Raw genomic sequence first — 20523 nt, 5'->3', positions numbered from 1 at the left:
GCAATTAAGTTGACACACACCATCGCTGGCAAGGGATTCATCCCAGTGGACTGCTCTCATGCGTCTCCCCTCATTCAAGATTAGGCAACACAAATTTTGGCAACATCACATGTTCTTCGGCAACATAACAATTGGATAAAGCCCGCAAAACTGTGACAGGTTGATATAAATATGCCAGATAGATTCCAACATTATTTGGGTGGTCAAAGATGAGTTTTCCTGCTGTGCATGCGAAATACTGCGAAATAATCGAAATACTGCATGAAAATCATCAAATTGAAAACAAGGCAACAGAGGAGATTCCACTGTACATCATATCAAAGAATATAAACGGAAAAAACATTTTTAACAAGACTGAGCTAATTTTTCTGAGAGGAGTGCAAACAGTTACTGTTGTGTTACTGCAAAGAGCCACATTATACATAGTGGCGCACATAAACTTTTTGTTGTTGTTTTTTTTTTGTGTGGTTGCCATTACATTCAACAAAAATTGTGTTAACAGGTCCTGTGTTGAATTTCATATTTTTGTTAGGCTCAGATTTCAATTTGAAAGTGAACTTGGTCGGGGACACTGCTCACCATTCCTCCCTCCCCCCTATCTCGTTTACGTCAAAGTGCAAAAGTGCATGCATGAGATGCACGTACCTGGCACCTTGCTTGCCGAATGTAATCTGTTCAATTGCCGTGTCGGGTGGAATTCATATAATTTCCTTTTTTCTCTCTTGACAGATAAAAACATGCCGTCCAAGAGCTCCGCTATACAACATAAAGATAAAAAAATGCCATCCAATAGCCCTGCTTCTGTACACCTTGAAGATAAAAAAATGCCATCCAAGAGCTCTGCTTCCATCCACCTTAAAGAAAAAAAAAAAGCTTTCCAGAGCTCCGCTTCCATACACCTTAAAGATGAAAACATGCCATCCAAGAGCCCCGCTTCCATACACCTTAAAAATAAAACTATGCCGCCCAAGAGTTCCGCTTCCGTACAACCTAAGAATGAAAACATATCATCCAAGAGCTCCACTTCTGTGCACCTTAAAGATAAAAAAATGCCGTCCAAGTGTTCCGCTTCCAGACACCTTAAAGTTAAAAAAATGCCGGCCTTGAGCTCTGCTTCCCTAAACCTTAAAGATGAAAACATGCCACCCAAGAACCTTGCTTCCGTCCACCTTGAAGATAAAAAAATGCCATCCAAGAACCCAACTTCCGTCCACCTTAAAGATGAAAATATATCATCCAAGAGCTCCGCTTCCGTACACCTTAAGAATGAAAACATATCATCCAAGAGCTCCACTTCAGTGCACCTTCAAGATAAAAAAATGCCATCCAAGAGGTCCGTTTCCAGACACCTTAAAGATAAAAAAATGCCGGCCTTGAGCTCTGCTTCCCTAAACCTTAAAGATGAAAACATGCCATCCAAGAACCTTGCTTCCGTCCACCTTGAAGATAAAAAAATGCCATCCAAGAGCTCCGCTTCCGTACACCTTAAGAATGAAAACATATCATCCAAGAGCTCCACTTCAGTGCACCTTCAAGATAAAAAAATGCCATCCAAGAGGTCCGTTTCCAGACACCTTAAAGATAAAAAAATGCCGTCCATGAGCTCTGCTTCCCTACACCTTAAAGATGAAAAAATGCCATCCAAGAACACCGCTTCCGTCCATCTTAAAGATAGAAAAATGGCATCCAAGAGCTCCGCTTCCGTACACCTTGAAGATAAAAAAATGCCATCCAAGAGCCCCGCTTCCGTACCCCATAAAGATAAAGAAATGCCACTCACGAGCTCCGCTGCCAGACACCTTAAAGTAAAAAAAATGCCATCCAAGAGCCCCGCTTCCATCTACCTTAAAGATACAAAAATGCCATCCAAGAGCTCCGCTTCCGTACACCTTAAAAATAAAAAAATGCGGCCCAAGAGCTCCGCTTCCGTCCATCTTAAAGATAGAAAAATGGCATCCAAGAGCTCCGCTTCCGTACACCTTGAAGATAAAAAAATGCCATCCAAGAGCCCCGCTTCCGTACCCCATAAAGATAAAGAAATGCCGCTCACGAGCCCCGCTGCCAGACACCTTAAAGTAAAAAAAATGCCATCCAAGAGCTCTGCTTCCAGACACCTTAAATTTAAAAAAAGGCCATCCAAGAGCTCAGCTTCCAGAAACCTTAGTCATTTGTCAGCAAATGGAAAGGCTGTATTTGTTGAGGGGAGTATGAACAAGTTTCTGGATCCAATTACTAATACTAAAAGTGAGGTTCTCAGCAACAGAGCTACCAAGTGGAAGAGAGCAAACAAGCGGAAATTGAAAGATTCCAATCTGGATAGCTGCTTTGAGACTCCGGCCAAGAAACCAGAAACCAGTCGCAAGGTGTCAACGCCAAACAAAAACTGTTTCATATCCCCTTGCATCCCTCCCATGGGACAAGACTTCCGTTTAGTCCATTTTCAGGTCTTATCGTTTGCAGAAACACAGCCCATCAAAGTGACAACCAGTGAATCTGTGACTTTGGAACATGCGGCATGTAAGTCTAGCCCGGAACCACATAGTCTCGCAAGGACTGCTCCATGTTTGTTCAAGTATGAGGGCGTACCTCATCAGCCTGTCTTTAACTCTGATGCAAATTAACTCTTGTTCTTCAATCTCTATGACCTCTGTAAAGGTGCTGATGCCAATGGTACAGATGAAGATATAGATATGGGTTATTTGCCCATGTACCTCACTTCACCACTCCAGGCCCCAGCCTCTACTCCAATTCTAAAGGTTGCTGAAGGCAAGAGTCATCCTCCATTCAAAGTTTCTTACTCATTGAAAGTCACAGACACTGTTGTGAGAGGGCCGTCATTGGACTGCGCTGTAGACTCTTTCAGGGCCACTGTGGAGAAGGTGGGGACCGTCAGTCCCCTCATTCGAGAATCGTCTGTGTGCGGAAAGGAGGAGAGTGGTCCTGGGACCCCACAAGATCTTGACAAGGAGGAATTGCCTACATCTTTACCCAGTAGCAGTCATGTCTCCATCCTTTCTGGGAGGTTAGTCCTCTTGCACAGTTATTCTCAACCAATGTCCCAGGGCACATTAGTGTGCTGTGAGAGCTCTTTAGGTGTGCCGGAAATCATCAAATTTTCAAAACAATTAACATATCTTTGTTCATCCATCTATGCCAGTGACTTATAGTGACAGACAGAACATATAAAGTATATTCTATTAGATGACAGAATGTATGTAATTGACGTGTATCGACGTGTGATATTTTTGGTTGGTGGTGTGCCATGAAATTTATCGAAAATATGTGCCTTGGCTTTTTTCCTAAGAATTGCGATTGCGATATGAGTTGCAATTTTGAATTTCTTATTTATTTGCAAGGTCCTTCTCAAATGTATTTTAAAAAAAAATAAAAATTGTATTCCAACAAACAATATCAGTTATGTCTGTTATGCATAGAATATTGAGGTAAAGGAAAATGAAGCATTAATCAGAGATGGGTACTTTACCCTATTTTGCAGGTCCGTCCTCAGTCTGCGACCTGGGAACCCCTCCTTAGTCATAAAAATAATCTTCCTCATTCCCATCCATCCATCCATCCATTATCCGTACCGCTTCTCCTCACAAGGGTCGCGGGGCGTGCTGGAGCCTATCCCAGCTGTCTTTGGGCAGTAGGCGGGGGACACCCTGAACTGGTTGCCAGCCAATCGCAGGGCACACAGAGACAAACATCCGCACTCACAATCACACCTAGGGGCAATTTAGAGTATCCAATCAACTTACCATGCATGTTTTTGGAATGTGGGAGGAAACCGGAGTGCCCGGAGAAAACCCACGCAGGCACGGGGAGAACATGCAAACTCCACACAGGGAGGCCGGAGCCGGGATCGAACCCACAACCTCTGAACTGTGAGGCGGACGTGCTAACCAGTCGACCACCGTGTGCCGCCCTTCCTCATTCCCCATTCGTCCTAATCCTTTTAAAGCGCTTCAGTCCTTACATTTCCGGATTTTTTTTCTATCGAACATTTTATCGAAGGCGTTATCTGTTGATATCGGTCGTGTGTCTATCACGATACATATTAATATTGCATTAGTGTCTTTGCGACCGTTTGTGACCTCAATTTTCAATGTTGCCGACCTCCAAAATGGGAGTGGTACGGGAGTGGGACTCGTTTTCACCGGGAACGGGACAAGACAGGGTTTTGTCCGGACTGGAACGGGATGAGATTTTTTTTTCTTTCTGTGGGAGTGGGATAGGATGTGAAAATCAATTTCTGTGTCACCCTCTTGTTCACACTGCAGGATGTGATGCCCAGTTAGTGCTTGGGTGATATGGAAAATACCTTCAATCACGATATAGGCCATTTTATATCACGATAACGATGTACCACAATATATTTTCAGTTATTCTATAAAAAAATATACAACATGTTATCACTTCTTACCTTGTCTCACTTAATTTTGAAGTTACATTAAACCTTGGGACCCCATTAAGACCTATATCATGCGATCATACCTATGAGAAATGCATCCAGTAGTGCTGTTATATAAAATTATCAAATGATAAGGGAAGCAAAGTAGCCTACCTATTTTTGCTCAAATGTAGATATCAATCTAAATTAAAGGCATAAAAATAATGCTGCTCACAGGAATTGATTAAGATATAAAATAAAAAGATGAGCTTTACTGTAAGGTAAATCTGCGAACATTTATCTCAAAAGTCAAAATCAAAACTCATGGCTGTATTCCGAAAACAAACCACATTACTAATATATATATTCAATATACTATATGCATCCATTTTCTGAATCACTTCTTCTCAATGCCAATGCTTTGAAGTAGTATCTCAACTGTGTCATCATAAAGATTTACTGCGCACGCGTGACTGAACTGACGTTGTGACGTTGTGCAGCCTTTTCCAATATACAGTGTGTGCTGGTAGTCACGGAAGCAAACAGCTTTTGGTCCCCAACCTTTATTTTCATCATGATCACCTCCACGAAATCAAAAATACCGTGGCGATTGCTTCTCCAATTACACAAGCTGAAGCGGACAAGAGCATGAATGCGCACACGAACCCAGACTGGTTATATTTCTGACATTTAGCTACGCTAAATTCGTGTCAATTCAGGAGGCAGACGGTGGCTGGGAGCAAAGCAGCAGGCAGCCAACAGGCAAGCATGGATCTTTATCCCTCCTGGGCTAACAGTAGGATAACGGCACAGCTAATAGCAATAACTAGCTTTAGGCCGTTAAAACAAAAGGCGTTAGCACAACAACATTAGCTCCTTACTGTCTGTCCAGCCTGCGTCGATCTTCATGTCGCGGGGTTGCCTCCCAAGCAGTCACGTGTGTTGTCCCGACACCGCATTGCTTCGGCGTGAGAGTGAGCTAAGACCTCATCGAACACCGGGTAGGTCTTGAACATGCCAAAATGCACTTTTCGGTAAATTGCAGTTTTGCTTTTCAACTTTATTCTGAATACGGTGGCCAATGTATGAGAATGGTTGTTGTCATGACGACGTCTTTTTTTTTCTCTCTAACAGGGTGACACGTCACATATCAAATACATTTTTGCTCATTCTGATTGCTCTAGTAGTTGGTAGTGGTACACCAGTACTTACTGCAGGCTCAAAATGTCACATCATTATGAAATAACAGCAGAGACATTTAAATGACATAAATATTCCCAAAAATCAATGTAAGTCGACATATCATTTTTTGTTCTTTATTGTTAAATATTGTCCTAGAATATCATTATGTTTTGCAGAAGCTGTATTTAGCTATTTAAAAGAGATGTTGTTCACAAACGCTGTCTATCCACAATTGGTCTGTTAAGTGCAGACTTAAAATATTTTTTGTGGAACATCGTCAAATTATCGTTATCGAGATTTTTGAAAAAATATTGAGATATCGCTATTTGCTAGCGTTCACGACAAATTTGTATGCACCAACTGAAGCCCTAGTGAGCTGCAAAGTGGTCACTTAAAGAGGCACTTGGATGAGCTTAACATTGGCAATTATATAATAGGTTTGCATGTAAAAATGACATTAGTACTAAAATGCCCACCTCAAAAGACTCTAGTAATTTAAGGTCTTTTTTTGTAATTAGGTTTACGACAAATTTCCCCGCCCCAAAAAGGGGCGTGGCTTATGTTATGTTTTCGGTCTCAGCGGTCAATGTCACGCGAGGAAGGCATGCTTGGTAATATTGCTCACTTTGTCTGTTCTGTTGTCTAAAACGGTGACCGATCGCCACCAAAATGCAAATGTACATTACTATTCTTGTCCACTTCAGCCTGTGAAAGTAAAAAAGTGTTCTGCGCAATAGTTTGGATTTATTGACATAAAACGTGATCTCATCATGATCACCTCCACAAAATCAAAAATACCGTGGCGATTGCTCCTCCACTTTCACAAGCTGAAGCGGACAAGAGCATGAATGTACACACGAACCCCGACTGGTTATATTTCGGACATTTAGAGACGCTAAACTCGTGTCTCAGGAGCAGCAGCAGCAGGCAGATTGGAGCCCCCCGTTTCTAAAGGTAGGATTGGGAGGGCTAATAGCAGCAACTAGCTTCAGGCCGTTAAAACAAAAGGCGTTCGCACAACAACATTAGCTGCTTACCGTCCGCCCAGCTTGTGGAGGTGAAGGTGAGCCTGTGTTTTCATGTCGCCTCGCAAGCAGTCGCATGCCTGAGTGAAGCGGCGTGAGAGTGACGTAAGCCCTCATCGAACAGCGAAAAAAAAGTTTCGGCGAGGCTGACTGCACAGGCGAGTGTGGCCGCATTGGACCGTGCCATTTCGGCTGTCACCTTCCAAATTGGACGGCGCGTTTAAAGTAAAAAAACTGGGTCCATTCCTCACCCAAATACATGTGCACATCTACTCATTCCCACTTCATTGTAAATATCCTGACTGGTGTTTAATGCCTCGTCCGTTCTAACCGTGATCAGCAAAGAAGCAATGCTTTTTTTTTTTTTCCCAAGCAAAGAAGCAGTGTGCGCTCGTCCCAGCCTAAATCTATGTAGGTCTGCTGACTTCCACATTTCCTCATTCTTATATAAATCAGCCACGGAGAGGTTAATCCTTTTGATATGTTGAAGTGGGCATTAGTAGAGATGTCCACATAAATTTTGGTGCCAATTGATCGCCGTTTTTTAACGTTATAAGCAATAAAAGTAGAATGATTTCCAATGGAGCGTTTGGAATCGGTTGCTCGCGTGACTCCGGCCGAACATGGATAGAACGCTAGCGGGCGCGGCCATTCTCCTCATTAACAAGGGGCGTCATTCATGGAGTTATTTATTTACTAATTTCTCCAAAATGAATGGATAAATTAGAAAATGGCAACTCTTTTCATTTTCCTGATCAAAAAATATATGAAATGAACTTGTTAGTGAATACATGGCCATCCCCCACCGTCCCTTTAAGGTTGATCAGCAGAATCTCACGTGAGGAGCAGGTGGAAGGACCTTCACTCGTTTGCAGATGGAAAAAAAAAGGAAACAGAAAAAGGAGGTGGCTGGAAGCACGATCAAAAGCTTGATTGGGTTCTCATGGGCCTCGGACCAGTGCGGTCTCGGAGATTCGCCAGGACCACCGGGTGATTTTGCTGGTCTTCAATTTTTGGATTCGGATTTTGGCTTGTCTGTGACATGCATGGTGGAGAAACAGTCGTCAGCTTTTGCGAGTTGCCGCCGGAGGTTTTCAAGCGGACTTGGGAGCGCAATAAAAAATCCAGCCAAAAAATCGAAAGACAGCGAGAGAGCTGAGAGAACGTGCGGGTTGTTGAGAGAGAGAGAGAGAGAGAGAGAGAGAGAGAGAGAGAGAGAGAAACATACTCAACGAATACACCCCCTCCACAATGGCTAACTTCAAAATAAAGATTACCAAATAATACATTGAGTCATTCATGCCAATGCAATAGCCTTAGTGAACTATTACTTTGAAGTTGGCCCACGTGGTGGTGTAATGGCTACCTTGACTTCGGTTTTCGACGTATCGGCAGTTTTAATGCTTGTACCAACACAACGCAGTCTCGAAATCGTATTCAGTCGCTAATTTAAGACATGAACAAACCGCTGGTTAATTACGCTGTCATTGTATGATACGGCACAAGTCTCCGGCGTTAGTGGCTAGCAGCTGTTATTATTAGCTGGTAGTTCAACAGCTCCTCCTTGGCATTCCTTTTTTTTTTTTTTTTTTTTTAACTTCTTTCTCTGTATTGTGGACCTAGATTACTTTGTAATGTGCTGTCCATGTTTTAAGATAGCTGACTCAAATTGCACGAGTCTTTTTCATTAAAAAATAAAAAACGAACTTTGTCTTCATTTAATTTATAACAACACGTTTGCTTGATAATTGTAAGAAAACATTCAGCTCAAAATGTCTGGCAGGATACCTTGAAATGCATACACTGTACCATTTACAAAATTGCGTTAAATTGTTTTCTTGAATCCTAAACGGCCATATTAGACATTAGGAGTTGATTTTTTTTTTTTTTTTATGGGCAAAAGCGTTTTATAAAATAAATGAACATAAAGTTCTATTTATTTATTTATTTTTTATTTTTTTGGGCTCATACAAAAAAACCCGATCCAATAGTGAAAGTGTCTCATCACTGATCTGCAATGTTTTCCAGGCCGCTCAACACTCAGGCAGATTGGAAGCAAGAACAAAGGATGTACGTCCAGCTGATTTACAGACATCTCAGTGAGGCTTCAGATGCTGCTCAAGGTAATGTCAGGGCCTCATTTGAGCCGCTACACGGGGTGAACCGCAGTCACAACTACAGTGCTGTTACTAAAACTAAGTTTTAACAATGCTGATGTATTTTCTAAAGATGGTGCTCGTGAACTGCAAGGTCTTATGACACAAGTGACGCACAATTCCTTTGGAACACCATGGCAACATCCCTCTGACCTCACACGCAGGTACACCTCTCTGTTGCATTTCACTCTTGCTGCATGGAATTTATACATGAAAATTGCACTTCCGTTCAGGAACTACGGGCCACGCTTTAGGAAAGGCATTCCGAAAATATCCCTCGACGAATGGCAGGCCAAGTGCTCGGGAACTCACAAGCGTTTCGAAAAGGTGCCGAAAATCTTTCAAAGGAGTTCCATTTCCTAACTTTTTAATTCTTGGAATTGTTGTAGTGTTAGTTCTTGTTACATGAGCACTTTATGTTTGCATTGTTTCTAGACTGTTTTTGTGTTTTCAAGGATTACAAATTGTTAGAATGCTTTAGCAGAAATATCGATTAGAAAGCACATTTGTTGAATTTTGATGTGTAAATTGTACAGCTCAATAAGTAACATCGCTTTTTGAGCATTTAAATAGTTGCAGTTTTACAATAGTTGAAAGCATGCTAGTTACATATACCTTTAAAGTGCCTCGTTTTGTCCTTGCTGTAACAAATATTGGGGTGTGAATGAACAGTTGGAACAATTTGCCAATCAGAATTATTGTTTCATGGTGGGATAGTTACTTTTTTCCCTTTTTACTGTTACTGAACAATGGTACAGTAAATTACATTTTGAATTTGAGAATACGTTTAAATAAACGTACAACTACATGATACTTATTGATCCAATCTTCTGGTTGTCACTATGGCTGAACTCTGTAATTGATGCAAATAAAATATTGTGGCACTCACGAGTCAGAGTGAGTACTGAGCATCTTTATTTAAGTAAGTAAGAAGAATAGCTTACAACTTGGTCACACAATGACAGGTGCAGGCAAGTCACCAGTTGACACATCATGCACATGGTGTCGAATCAAAGCCATTACGGAACAACAAACTGAACTGCACACCAGAATACAATGGGACAGCCGAAACAAAAACATGTGAGGCAATAGACACAAAACGAACATTTAAGATGTCATTTACAACCTACGCAGATCTGTAAAGCATGCTGGGATGCTGATGCCTTCCCAGTGCCGCTACACAGCTGTGAGCTGTCCTCAGCAACCGCAGCGTCCAATACGTAATCCCGCAAATAAGCAGGGGGTCGGTGATGACGCCGAGTCTGTTGTGGTGGACCCCCAGCTAGTGTTGGAGGGGACTGGCGTCCCTCTGTCTGTTCCTCTACCATAGCCTCCCTCTCTGGTGATGCCCGTGGTCATATGGGGCGAGCCGATCACGGTGGAGGATCACCACCCGGTTCCTTTTCATTAGCTGCACCCGATACACCAGATCAGACAGTTTCTCAAGGATGGTGCACGGCCCCACCCAGTGGCTCATGAGCTTGGGAGACAAGGCGCTCCGTCTCTCCGGGCTGTAGACCCAAACTTGTGCACCCACGTCAAAGTCCTCCCCTCTGCAGCGAACGTCATACGCCCTCTTCTGACAACAGCCGGCTTGGCCGAGGGTCTTTCGCACCATGTCATACACCTCCCGGAGTCGGTCCCGCAGCTGGCCATAGTAGTCCTAGCTGGCCTCACCCTCCACTCCGGCTCAGGAGGGGGCCCGAACACCAGGTCAACGGGGTCCGAAGCTCTCGTCCAAACAAGAGGTCTGCCGGGATGCATCTCGTAGACTCTTGGACCGCCGTCCGGTACGCCCCCAAGACCAGGGTCAAATGCATTGCATTGCTGGCGGCTGGTTAAGATAGGGACGTGGGTGGCCAGAGTGTGGGATGAACCGTTCCACCAAGCCATCACTTTGGGGATACAGTGCCGTGGTGCAGGTCTGCCTGATTCCGAGTCTCTTGCAGATCTCGCCAAAGACCTTGGCCTCAAAGTTCCGTCCCCGGTCACTGTGCTATTCCTCTGGAGCACCAAACCGGCAGAACATCTCATTCACCAAGTGTTCGGCAGTGGTGGTCGCACTTTGGTCAGGCACGGCATAAGCTTCGGGCCATTTAGCGAATTAATCCATTGCCACCAGGATGTAGCGGTTCCCCAGATCCGTTGTTGGAGAGGGGCCCAGGATGTTAACGGCCACACACCGTCCATGGGTACTGCTGTAGGGGGGCATGTGAGCGCTGTGTCGGACCCTTCTGTTTTGTGCAGGTGTCACAACGGTGCACTTGTATCTCCACGAGCTGGCGACACCCTGGCCAATAGAAATGTGAACAATGGCGGAGCAGAGCCTTTGTGACGCTGAAGTGACCAGTTCCAGCCGAGCCATGGACAAACGAAGGCCTTGCGCCCTCAAGTCACATGACACCAGGAGTTAGAGGACGTCGCGGGTGCCGGACGGATTCTTCCACCGGCGGTAGAGGAGCTGGTCGTGGACGACAAGGCCGGTCCACTGCGAGTGGAGTGCCTTAGTCTCTTGGTCAAGCATGGAGATGGCCTCCCATGCTAGTCGTTGGCCGGCTGCCAGCCATCCTCGGACACGGCCGAGGACATGGTCTGCCTCTTGTGCACGTTTTACCTCCACCAGGTCGACTGCCATGTCTGGGACCGCTGCTGGCACTTCGTGATTGGTGATGGCTTGTCGTAGGGCTGCTGCCACCGCGGACACCGCTTCTGCTTCTTCCTGACGTTGGCAGGAATATTTGGCCCTTTTGTGTCTGTCTGTGTAGGGGGCTGGCAATGGTGGCAAAGTCCCGAATGAATTGGTGGTAGTAGGACGCCGGGCCCAGGAAGCTGCACAGCTCGCTGATGTTATCCGGTACCGGACAGTATTTCATGGCTGCTGTCTTTGCTGGGTCGCTGGCCACCCCTGCTGTATTGATAACATGCCCCAAGAATGCCGTCTCTCGCCTGAACAGGTGGCATTTCTTGGGGTGGAGACGAAGCCCAGCTTGTCGGATGGCGCTGAACACCTCCTGCAAGTGCTCCAGCGCACTCGAAAAGTTTGCCGCATGGACCAAGAGATTGTCCAGGTAGACGACACAGCGGGTGTGTGGAATGTCAGCGAGGACGCTTTCCATCAAGTGTTCAAAGGTGCCTGGGGTATTGCATAGTCCAAACCGCCTCACTTTGAACTGCCATAATCCTTGACCCAAGGAAAATAGTCTTTCACTCCTTCTGTGCCACCCCTCCCAAGTATAACGGCTCAGAAACAGAACTCTTTGGCACTGGGGCTGGGCAGTGGCGTGCAGTACGCCCAGATTCTCCACAGCGGAAGCATCCAGCTGGCCGACTGCGTCCTTCTATTCTCGCTGATCCCTTGCGACATCGCCGCAGCCAGTGTTGAGGTGTGGAGGACACTTGCCGGACGGCATCATCTTCATCCTCGCTGTCCTCCAGCTCCACACCGTCGGTATTGATGGCCAAAATGAACGTTTCACCACCTGAAAATGACAGTTTGGATGCGTGTCGTTAACTTGAAAGGGGTTACGTGTACACTGAAATTGTCATTTTCGTCTTCGGGACGTCTATTATGCAAGATAATGTGTCCATATGCATCTACAGCCTTTGGTTTGGATTTGGTCGCCGTGATTCAAAGTGCGGTACTCCAGCCGTAGGGGCGGACTCCTCGGCCTGGGCTATCCGCCGACAGCGCACCTTGCGCGGGAACATTTTTCAGACGACCCGCCTAAATTCGGCTCTGAGGAAAGAGTTGAAAATTATAATTTTCATCAACTTGAGCCACTCAGGGGATCTTGCCCCAAATATGGTTCTAACGCCCTCGGCTTGGAGACCATTTATTGAATTGTGGCTTAAAACGCCTTGTCCGCGCCGACTCACCGCAGATTCGCCGGAGAGATGTACGACAAACGAGCGAGTCTTTTTCCCCCCCGCATCCTCCGACTTTCTTCTTCTTTTTTTGAGACTAATAAGACTAAGATTTTTTGGAAGCAGCGGATCGCCGATTCCATCAGTCTCGGCCGCACAACAACTCGGACACCGGCGGACCTCCTCGGCTGCTCAACTGCCTTCATCCACCGGGCGACTACACGCAACTATGTCTTCGTGCACCACTTGCACTCATCTCATTGAAAGGCTTTCCCTGCTAGAGGGACGTGTCCGTCAGCTAGAGCAGAATAATGCGGTAATCGTAGATATAGCGGACACAACTGTTAGTATGGGTTGTAGCCAACCTGCTAGTCCGGTTAGCATTAGCCCTAAGCGGCCTGCTAATTGCAGTGAGCCTGTTCAGACGCGTAACAGATTCAGCTCGTTAGCTAGTTCCATTCCACCTCGGTCTACTGGCTCCCGCACTTTAATAATAGGTGACTCCATTACCCGTAACATTAAGCTAAAAAATCCAGCCACCGTAATGTGTATTCCTGGGGCCAGAGCACCCGACATTGAAGCTAATCTTAGGGAGCTGACTCGCAAAAGGACTAGACACCAGCACTGGGCAAGCAACACTAGGTACAGGCATAGTGATACACGTCGAATCCAATGATACTAGGATGAGGCAATCAGAGATCACAAAGAAGAATATAGCTAGGACTTGTGATCTCGCTAAAAAGATGAGTCGGCATCGAGTAATTGTCTCTGGCCCGCCTCCAAACTTCGTTAATTCACATGTTGCGCTCCCTCATAAGAAAGTTGGGGGTGTAGCGCTTATTTATGAATCTGATTTCAAACTTAGCACGCATTCTAGCCTTAAAACATTTGAAGTGCTCACTATGCGATCTATCGCCTCATTACCGTTTTTTCTTGCAGTTATTTACCGTCCCCCCGGCTCGTACGCTGGATTTTTAGATGAGTTCTCTGAGTTTTTGGCTGATTTGGTAACTCATGTAGATAATATAGTGATTATGGGTGACATTAACATTCATATGAATCTCCCGTTGGAACCACTTACAGCGGCGTTTCAGATAATAATTGATAGCTTTGATGTCATGCTGATAATTGATGAAAAGACGCATAAAAATGGTAATACTTTAGATTTGGTATTTACCCGAGGTTTAGCATGCTCAAATGTAATGGTGTTACTGTATACTACTGTTATGTCTGACCATTACTTGATAAAATTTCAAGTGCGGGCTCATTACCTAACAGCTGCCGACCTCCAATAGCTCCTCTCATTCAGCCCATGACTTTATGCAATTCTTTACGCTGAAGATTGAGCGCATTCGGGAAGAGATTAAGGACACGGCTCCTAAAACCCTGTTGAATTCCGCGAAAACTGATGTTAGTAGGGTTATTATGGCTGATAACTGTCTCACAACCCTATCTCTTTTTAATATAGTATCTCTTGAAAGTCTAACAAAATTAGTTGGTGCGGCAAAACAGACAACTTCCTGGTAAACTCATCAAAGAATTGTTTACAACCTTAGGACCCTCCGTCTTAAATATCATTAACTTATCACTCACCTCGGGCACTCTACCAGCAGCCTGTAAAACCGCTGTTATTTGACCTGTGCTTAAGTGGCCAAACCTTGATCCAGAGAACCTCAGTAATTATAGGCCGGTTTCAAGTCTCCCGTTTATTGCGAAAATTCTCGAAAAAGTTGTAGCGCAACAGCTTAGTGACTATAACGCCGCTAATAATCGATTTGAAATTCTTCAGTCAGGATTTAAAGCCGATCACTCTACTGAGACGGCTCTTGCTAAAGTGACTAATGATCTTCTCTTAGCCATGGACTCCGACACTACTACTCTTACTTGAACTTAGTGCTGCTTTTGACACCGTTGATCATAACATACTACTAGAACGCCTAGAAGGATGTGTTGGTATCTCAGGCTCAGCACTTTCTTGGTTTAATTCTTACCTCGCAGAAAGGACGCATCGTGTAATTCATGGCAATGCGACTTCTGAGTTTTGTAAAGTTACATCTGGAGTCACGCAGAGATCCGTACTAGGACCCCTATTGTTTAGCATCTACATGCTTCCGCTTGGTGATATACGTAAATGTAACATTAGTTTTCATTGTTATGCTGACGATACCCAATTATATATGCCGCTCGAGATAACAAACCCGGCTAATTGCTGTAATTTAGAGGCGTGCCTTGCCGAGATTAAACAATGGATGTCTCTCAATTTTTTGCTTTTCAACTCCGATAAAACCGAGATGTTGATTATTGGCCCTGCTCGTCATCGGCACCTATTTATGAACACCACTCTGAGGCTCAATAAATGAACTATTACCCAAAGTGATTCAACAAAAAATCTTGGTGTTATATTTGACCCAACTCTGTCTTTTCAAATGCACACTAAGAACATTACTAGAATTACATTTTTCCATCTCCATAATATTGCTAAAATTCGTCCAATTCTGTTAAATAGTGATGCAGAAATTTTAATCCATGCGTTTGTTACGTCTCGCCTTGATTATTGTAACGTTTTGCTCTCTGGTCTAACCATGTTTAGTATTAAAAGTCTGCAGTTAGTCCAAAATGCTGCAGCAAGACTCCTAAACCTTCGGTCACAAAATGCTGGCCTTTTAGTGATCCCGAGAGCCAAAAAGAAGTTCGCAGGCTCTAGAGCGTTTTCTCTTCGAGCACTGTCAGGGAATTCCACTCGGAAGACCGAGACAAGCCTAATAGAGGACTGTAAAAAGCAACTCAGACCAGCCAAGATTGGCTTTTCTTACGCGCGGGACAGTGAAGGCCACTCAAGGTGGTTTCTCCCCCAGTCTGTCAGCTTCCGTGCCCCCCCATGCTCTTTTTATTCAGTACAAGCAGCATGCATTCAAAGATACAGACACATGACAATAGCGGTACTTCCTCTTATCTGCACTTTGCAACAGTCTGCGGTTAAATGTCTTCTGCTGACAGCTTCCTGTTTGACACTTTGCACGGCACATTTTACTGCATATGGAGACTATGTGGGTAAGGTCAACAAACGGTCACCACAGGACATTCAAGGAAATTAAACTTTTAACATGATATTAATGTAATTGTCGATTTCTCTCACGGGCACCGATGCTTTGGAATGCCCTACCCGTGGATATTAGAGGCACTCTCTCAGTAGAAATGTTTAAAACACAACTTAAGACTTATTTGTACGATTCTGCATTTAGTTGAGCTGTTTGTTTTGGCTTCTTTTTCTGCCCCCTTTTCCCAGGCTTGGGAACTAGGTGATGACGACAGATTTGGAGGTTGCTGTTTCGATTCAACAGCAACTGACTGCTACAAGATTGGAGGCTGACCACATTCTCTTTGGCGCTGTTAGGAAGATTTGTACATTGGGCCCCTGCTCACTTCATCGATGTCATCTTCCTGCAGCACTTCATTTGATTAACTTTCACATCACTTTAACAAACATTGTCTAGTACTACAATGTGTGTTCAATGTTGCCCACTCGGCATCCATTGCAGCCTGATCATCCTGGAAGGGGGATTCCCCCATCTGTGGTCCCTTCTCAAGGTTTCTCACTTTTCCCCAGATGGGTTTTTTTTAGTTTTTCCTTGCCCTCCTGGGGGTTAAGATCAAGGGATGTCGTGTATATGATCTGGTTCATATGTGAAGCCCTTTGAGACTTTCCTGTGATTAAGGGCTCTATAAATAAATTTGACTTGACTTGACTTGTAGGGCTGCGTTGTCCCCTGTTCTGTTTGTGTCATTATCTAGATAGGGGTCAAGTGTACACTGAAATTAATGTTATTTTCAGCTTCAGGACGTCTATTTATGCTAGTTACCTGTGGAAATATGCATCTACAGCCTTTGGTTTGGATTTGGCAGCTGTTTCTTTTTTCATGGCCAAAATGTATGTTTCAGCGCCTGAAAATGACAGTTTGGCCGTGTGCCGTTATCTTGATAGGGGTTACGTGTACACTGAAATTAATGTCATTTTCGGCTCCGAGACGTCTATTTATGCCAGATAAATGTGTAAATGTGCATCTACAGCTTGTCATGTGATGTGCCATGTCAAGGTGAAGTGATGGTATAAATCTATATTGGTTAAAGCCCCAGTACGAAGTAAAAGGCCTAAAGTGCACTTCCATTTGTTAGACTAGATGTCGACATTATTCATTTAACTACTATAAACTTGCCAGCCCGAAAGAATCCTGTATAAAGTTTAAAAGCATAAAACCTAGTAAAATAAACATACCAAAGTCTATGCTCTCACAATTATTCTCCTGATGCCTATGCAAGTGTTTTTCACTTATTACCTAAGATAATTAGTCCCCAATAACCTAAAAGCACAGAAGTGCTACAAGTCTATTCTACATGTTGTGATAGAAACAGTAAAAGTTGCTCGGAAACTGCTTTGTGTATCAGATAACCCATGTGCATTTGCTCTTAAAGGATGCCACGTGATGTGAAAGGAGTAAGCAAGAACCAGCCTGTTGTCTACATAGGAGAGAATGTAGCAATAAGAATTGTATCTATATGTTGTCCGTTATATTGCTTGCTTGGATATACAATATTAAGTACTCAGATTGTTTTAGAAACTCATGTATGTTTTAAATAAGTGTCTTAGACGGTCATAAGGTTGTTGCGTAGTCGGGCACAAGTTTGACACAAACATGTTGACGAGGTAACTGAAAATAATTCACTTTTATCGCGCGCTTAGGAAATTGGCCAGTCGAGCATCTGAATTGCCTTACTTCCCAATAGTTTCTTACTTTAATCAGGTTTGGGGCAATTAATAACTGATCAATCTTGAGAGCTCACTTAGATTAAGACTACTATTTAATCATGTTTATCTTACTTTCTTATTATTACTGTCATTTCTTATTTTATGATTTTAACTGATGTTATACATGGCTTTAATGTCAATCTTTGATTTCACCTATCATCTTACATTATTAACAGAATTGGTATTGTTACTATTATGATTGAGTTGAATTAATATCATGTAATAAAACTCATAATCATCTAATTTTCTTGCTTATTGACTATTCTGCTTTTAAGGAATTGATGGTTGGTAAGGAATTATTGTTTAATTATTCATATTATTAAATAAAATTGTATGAACTTATTTTAACACTATTATTGTCACTCGACTGATTTAATTCATTTACACACTCAATCTCTATTGAATGAACGGCTAAGACCTTAATGATACCATCATTACCATTCGATGAAATTAATTAGAGTTTACTCCAGCTAGAAATAAAACAAATCCGTACGGTTTTAACAAAAACGGTTGAACTTCCTAGGTCAATAACAAATGCAAACGATTCAGAATGAGAAGGGAGCTGTCGTAAAAGTACAGTGGTTACTTTAATAACTCTTAGTTCTGCTACTCGCTAAGATTAATTAAATGACTGAAAATCGGATTGGCTATACAAATTTCAAGGCAGTTAGTAACCTAGGTGAATTCCTCTCGACACTGACTAGGATACTCTTCCATCCCCTTGCACTGTCGTGTTAGAGCGGGCAAAGGTCAAAGGGAAATGTAACCCATTAAACGGCGTAGCCGATTTGGATTATCCCGGTAATCCTGCGGGTAAGCGGAATCTGACATGTGGCGCCCAACGTGGGGCGTTTGATTGATTTATTACAAAATGTCGGGATCAGTCAGAGCCCCGAATGAACCCGGGTAAGCGTTTTGCTGAGTATTGGGAACGAAACTCAGAAAACGGTACCCGCTGATAAATTGTCATGTCAGACGACTCTGAGAAGCCACAAAAATAGTCTTTTTAAGGAAGTGTTTCCTAGAAAATGACTTTTTATTGTAGGTCCAGAGCGGGCCTATGGTGAGAAGACAGAACTATTTTGTGTCATAGAAACGGTGACCAGTCCCCTATGGGAGTTCACACTCTAGAGTGAGTGTGGAAAAGCCATTCAAAGTGAATGGGCTTTCACCGCGACCTACTGCTCTGGTTGGCGGTGAAGATACTGGAAATCTTTTTGAGCGAGCTGCGAAGCGCTCGATAGCAAAGGGGGCTGAGTCTTGAGATTTGCATAAACCTGTGGGTGGCAAGAAGGCGGGCCTTCAGTTGGAACAGAACTACTGAGTAGCTGACAAGGAGTCAGAATTAGGAGAAATAGCAGAGGAGATTATAGCTGAAAGGCTTAGTGTAGTTTTGGGGCAATCCTCGGGAAAACCTTTCTAATGATAGATAATTTTTTGAGTTATTTGGGTCTCCCTTTTTGGATGCGATTGCCCATCCTTTTTGTAGGTTATAATAGATTCCCATTTTTAACACATTTTCCTTATTTCTTATTATCATATGGCGGCATACCCCTGGAAATTTATAGTCCTTTTTCCCTAATTGCCGATACCTTACCCCTAGCCACCGAGGCCGGCACTCACTCCTTCCCTTCCTTTTTACCTTTTTAACCAGATATTATTCTTGGAAGGCGGAAGCTCGATCTATTATATGATAATACATGTGCCTAAATGGACAGAGGAAGCAGACCAGACCCAATGTTTGTGAACAATTACAAAATTGCAAGAAACCGGCATAGATAGAGCTATGGAAAAAGGAGCATTGAGGATGTGGTAGATGTAAATGGGATACGATCAGGGAAAATGTTATGGAAAGTGTCTGAGTCAGTAGCTGTAGGAGCTTTTAGGTTGCGAATTTCAACTCCAGTAACCTCAATGACAGGGGCTGAATTTGTGGTAGTAATATTAAAAGAGCAGAGAGGAGAAAGAATCAATAGAGCAATGGAGGGTCTGTTGACTCAGATGCTACAGATATCCCAGACTAAGCTGCAAATTCGACACCAACCTAAAGCTAAGTCAAGAAAAGCACCTCAACCAGCTCCCACAACCGAGCCCTACCCTGTGCCGTCACCCAGAAGAAGAACGTGTGAGGAAGGGCAAAGTTGAGTTACACACGGTGTCGTGGTGGAGGATGGAGGACAAGCTGGGCCGAGTGGACTGCACCTGACAAGACCCTCTCCACACCGAGGAGAACAGGACAAAGGAGGGACTCCCAGGGTGACAGTTGTGACCTTCAGTCCAACCACATCTACTCCAAACAGAATGAACGACTCTTACCGAGCACTGCCCTCAGTATCAGATGAAGACCAAAGACAACGGTTGGGAAACACCAGAAATTTGGCACAAGCTACAGCTCCTCCGCCAAGTCCCAAAGAGGAAAGTGATAATGGAAGCGACTTGGAGGAAGAAGGATGGAGGAACACAGCATCCCCTGTCCTACCTGGAGCTGAAGCAGAGGAAGAGGAGCTGGAATCAATAACGTCAAACGCGGTCCTCGCTGACCCTGAGGAGCAACTCCTAAAAGAAGTCAAAAGACCGACAAATAAGGAAAAAAGAAAAAAACACAACCAGTGTTTAACGTCTATCAAGCTTCAGAAAGACTGGCCAGGAATCCACAACTGGGGTACACTGAAACCTGGGATAGAAGGAAAGTCTTTATACCGAAGGCAGGACAGAAAGAATATCCATACCCCATAGCCTGGCTCGAGAAACTGGACGAGGTAACATCATTCACGGTGAAAACGACCTACAGAGACGCTGTGGATATTTTGCAAACTCCTACCTATCATACACTAGTAGGATATACAGATTTAATGAAGAACTTCAGAAAGGCTTCGTAACAGTAATGTCCGACTTCTTGCTCAGAAAACTCAAGCAAACAGTGTACTTTAGAGCAAAGACAGAGTTGAAGGCGGATGAGGACCTGGATAGCGACGACAACAGGATGACCACAACGATGATCCCCATCACTTCTATATACCAGCCCTCTAAGAACCCGGCTCAACTGGGAACAACTACATGTGGCCCTAGTCACCTGATACCACCAAATGAAGTGGAAAGAAG

At 43.9% G+C, this 20523-nt stretch overlaps 1 protein-coding gene and 1 long non-coding RNA gene across 2 annotated transcripts in view; both read left to right on the top strand.

Moving 5' to 3' along the window:
* LOC147126171 (uncharacterized) overlaps positions 1-9644 on the top strand; it is an 18788-nt gene extending 9144 nt beyond the window's left edge. Inside the window, exons 2-7 of the mRNA XM_086023204.1 lie at positions 730-2517; positions 2656-2766; positions 2854-3022; positions 8626-8720; positions 8827-8917; positions 8987-9644. Coding sequence (XP_085879330.1) covers positions 730-2517; positions 2656-2766; positions 2854-3022; positions 8626-8720; positions 8827-8917; positions 8987-9116 — 2384 coding nt within the window. The 3' untranslated portion in view covers positions 9117-9644. The remainder of the gene's footprint in view (positions 1-729; positions 2518-2655; positions 2767-2853; positions 3023-8625; positions 8721-8826; positions 8918-8986) is intronic.
* Positions 4896-8155, top strand: LOC147126172 (uncharacterized). The gene is made up of 3 exons (XR_015084962.1): positions 4896-5152; positions 5283-5391; positions 5525-8155. It is a non-coding gene; the product is annotated as an uncharacterized LOC147126172 (long non-coding RNA).
* Positions 9645-20523: the final 10879 nt, after the last annotated feature.

This window comes from Filicampus tigris, unplaced genomic scaffold (assembly GCF_054856515.1).
Source record: "Filicampus tigris isolate MCC_2025a unplaced genomic scaffold, RoL_Ftig_1.0 HiC_scaffold_25, whole genome shotgun sequence".
NCBI lineage: Eukaryota > Metazoa > Chordata > Actinopteri > Syngnathiformes > Syngnathidae > Filicampus > Filicampus tigris.
The sequence above is the reverse complement of the archived record's forward strand: the minus strand, read 5'-3'. Positions and strand labels throughout refer to the sequence as shown.